Below are 3,714 nucleotides of genomic sequence, written 5' to 3'. Positions count from 1 at the left end.
ATGAAAATTCAATTATTATAATAATCTATGTATGTTTACAGTCTTCTACCCGTATCAGGAACTTTCCTCAAAATGACGTGATGACGTCAGACGATAAAGTTGACGAAATATCGGTGGTTGAATTGAAACACAGCAGAAAATACTTGGGGGTATACGTTGTAGAAGTGTTTCATCCAAGCTTTTTTTGGATACATCTTCAAGAAAATAAAAGAGATTTTGAACAAATGATGGATAAACTATCGTAAGTACATGTGCAATTAGCCAATTTTTACAATTTTTTTTATTAATATTGACAGTAAAATTTGAATTATCGAAATTGTATTGCTTTTAGGGATTTTTACGAGTGTAACAAAAGTAAATTTATCATTGCCAAACTTGCTTTGAAAAAGGACCTAAATTGTGCGTGTATTTACGGCAATAGGTGGCATCGAGCGATCATTAGGAGTGTACAGTCAGATTTTAAAGTAACGGTTAGTATAAATGTAGTATAAATTGCACTAAAGTAATAAATAACAAAGTTTTCGACAAATAATGTCGATAATTTTTAAAACGTATATTTTAATATGCAATAATTATTTTTTAAAACAGGTATTCTTTTATGATTACGGTACCATGGAGACATATACATCCGAGGATATATATTATTTGCATAAACAGTTTGCCTTTTTACCGGCTTAAGCAATACCTTGCGGCTTATTTAAGATTAAACCAAGTGTTGGTGATCACTGGAAAAGGAGCGTAGCTGAAAAATTCTACGAAAAAGTTGAGGATATTTTTTTAACTGCAACCATAATTACTATTGATTCTGAGGTAAAATTATTTATTCTATTTCTAAAAGTTAAAACATTAAAATGTTTTAATTCTCAAATCTAAATTATATATTTGATAATTTTGTTAATATTTTTGTTTTTGTTTGTAATATTTTTACAATTATTTCTATTTGATATCTTTATTTTTTTATTTTAATTTTCGATATTAAAAAAACAATAGAAAATTACTTATATCTAATATTTTTAGTTTAACATTGTGCAACTTAATATTGTAAACGTGTAAAAATATTATAAAATTATTTATCTAATTGTTTTCTTTACAGCACAATTCCATGATGGTCATTTTGACCGATACAACCGAAGGAGAGGATGTGCATATAAACGATTAGTTAGTGAATGAAAGACTAGCACAAGTGGGTATGTCAGACGTGGTATATTATATGACCGCTGATAATATCAAATTTTCCAAGTCTATTAGTAAATTTAATGTGGGAAACGACGTAAACCATGTAAATAAATTACGATGTAGAAATAATTTGATTTCGCGTGCGAAGAGAACGCATAAAGTATCCACGGTAAAAAGCAAAGATATCGAAAATACGACCGTCAAGTTCTTGTGTAACGTTCCAAGTAGCAAAAGAGTGTTTCTGCAAAAGATATGTAGTAAATCGTTGGCGGCTAAATCTTTACATAACAACAATTCTACAGCTAAGTCTCTAAATGCCAAGTTTCCGGATACCGAGGCTTTGGATATCAGATCACAGTCGAGAAATTATCTGTAAATTAGGCAGTCGAGGACATCTACGAAAGTTCCATTGTTGGAAAAATTGAAAACGTTGAATTTTAATCGAAAATTTGATTTTGAACCGAGCACTTTCACATCCGGCACAGATGAAGATAATGCAAAACAAATCGATTCAAGTAGGAAAGTAAAATTGCAAAATAACGATGAAATATATAATTTTTCCGATTATATGGACTTTAGTATAAGAGATTCTGACGATGAAAATAATGATACGAAAGATTTTCGCATTATATCATCAAACGACGAACAATTTAAGGCATCTAATAATACAAAAGATTTTCGCATTATATCATCAAACGACGAACAATCTAAGGCATCTAACTGTATAAATATAAATAATCACATCAAGATACACAACTTGGTTAAAAAATCAATGTCTAAGGAGTTGCCTAAAAAGTTAATATTAGATGAATCACATAATGATTTCACAATAATTAATTTTTTTGTCCATAAAAACAGCGTTTCTTGCTTTTTCTAACGTTATAAATAAGTTTGAAAAAAATTCACGCCACGAGACCAAATATCATATATATATATATACAATCAGTTTTCTTATTATCTTTTTTTTTTTTTAAATGCGTACAAAGTATTAAACTATAAATATATTAATTAGAATATATATGTATGTGTGATCACTTACAACGTGATTTAAATGTTACCTATAATTATACAATTTTTAAATGACATTAAATTATCGTTAAGAAATAATATTATTATCTCTGTAACTATATTGCGATTATGTAATATATATTAGGATATCAGTTTAGTTTAATTTTAGGAAAAATTTGAATTTTGTATGATATCGTCGTGGCTATCATTCTATTACATTGTAATAAAGAATTTGGAACTTGTAAAAAGGATGCGTGTGTTGAATTATTATACTAGTCAATATAACAAATAATATGATCTCATAAAATGATAATTTTTTCCGAATTATCACTTATAGTTGCCTAACTTAATCGGTTGTTATACCTCGAACTTTTTCAGATATTCAGAAATTGATTGGTATCCATACATTCACTTTTATTTTCTAAAATCAAAAATTTTACTACGATTTTATCAGACGTGTCACTTTATTTAATTTTTTCTCTTTTACTTTCGTCGCTCAAGCTGATATGGCGTCGACATGGCGAGCATAATGAGGTATGTACGAAACAATGTAAACCACGTTCCAACATATTGCTTCGCAAAGGAGAATCTGATGTCCGGCAACTGCTGCAAAGTAACATCAATAAAAGAGACATTCGGGGTACCTTTGATTTTTTTTCCTATATTCAATTAATTCACAATTTGTTTAATTTTTACAACAGATTTATTTTTTTCTCTTGTCTTACGTACATTGCTTTCTCACATTCGCGGCGCATTGCTTTTTCTATTCTTAATTATTTGATTTTTTGTACATATTTATATATTCCATTGTGTAATAATAAAGTGCTAAAATGTGCTAGTAAAATAATAAACTAGACATTAATACATTGATAATATTAAATTTTACGAGTTTGTTGAATGTATGCATTCCTTCAGCTGTTTAACTCATAATGATCTTTTAATAAAGATAACAAAGTGTTGATTATACATTAAAAATAATTAGACAGTAAAAGAACGTTAGCTGTAAAAATTATTAACAGAAGAGTGATGAAGATATAAGTACTGTTCAAAAACTCGCCAGTTATTTAATATTGCAGCTGTACGTCCAAAGTTATTTTTGTCTTTTCTGCAACTGAGTCTTGCAATTACTCTACACGGAAAATTTGGTTCAAAAAAAATTATATTGTAGATATATATAATAGTTTTGGATTTTGCTCATCTTATTATGAAGCAAAATTGTATGAAATTTAAGAGATTTTCGATAATCCTATATATGGAAATAGCGCCTGGCACTTTTATCAAATTTTCTGGTGATAATTGTAATTTTGATATTAACACTATCGATGGAAAAAATACTTTTCATTATATGAGCCGAATTAAAGTTGTAACTCCAGTTGGCGGTTTATTACCTGGATCTAGACGACCAATTACGCGTTTAAAAAGTATTTCATCTGAAGAGCAAATCAAACGACAAGCAAATAATCCCATTTAGATTTATGAAGAACCCAATGGCGCTGAATTACAAAAAATAATCGTGAAATTATCAAATAA

General features: G+C 28.4%; 1 protein-coding gene across 2 annotated transcripts; it reads left to right on the top strand.

Moving 5' to 3' along the window:
* Positions 1–42: 42 nt before the first annotated feature.
* LOC112458479 (tudor domain-containing protein 7-like) lies at positions 43–2,140 on the top strand. 2 transcript variants are annotated; one of them, XM_025022138.1, is made up of 4 exons: positions 43–241; positions 332–470; positions 589–762; positions 1,094–2,140. In XM_025022138.1, exons 1-3 carry the CDS (start codon positions 81–83, stop codon positions 676–678), a joined length of 390 nt encoding a protein of 129 aa, XP_024877906.1. In that variant the 5' UTR covers positions 43–80; the 3' UTR covers positions 679–762; positions 1,094–2,140. The 2 variants fall into 2 exon arrangements, with proteins under 2 accessions (XP_024877906.1, XP_024877897.1); XM_025022129.1 differs by having other exon boundaries at positions 589–810.
* Positions 2,141–3,714: the final 1,574 nt, after the last annotated feature.

This window comes from Temnothorax curvispinosus, unplaced genomic scaffold, assembly GCF_003070985.1.
Source record: "Temnothorax curvispinosus isolate PA1 unplaced genomic scaffold, ASM307098v1 QBEX01000831.1, whole genome shotgun sequence".
NCBI lineage: Eukaryota > Metazoa > Arthropoda > Insecta > Hymenoptera > Formicidae > Temnothorax > Temnothorax curvispinosus.
The sequence above is the reverse complement of the archived record's forward strand: the minus strand, read 5'-3'. Positions and strand labels throughout refer to the sequence as shown.

Bases quoted from the DNA above. Each gene is read 5' to 3' on its own strand.
- LOC112458479 (XM_025022138.1), top strand. From the start codon at position 81: ATGACGTCAGACGATAAAGTTGACGAAATATCGGTGGTTGAATTGAAA. The intron at 242-331 runs GTAAGTACATGT...TATTGCTTTTAG, and splicing joins CAAATGATGGATAAACTATC to GGATTTTTACGAGTGTAACA. The intron at 471-588 runs GTTAGTATAAAT...TTTTTAAAACAG, and splicing joins AGTCAGATTTTAAAGTAACG to GTATTCTTTTATGATTACGG.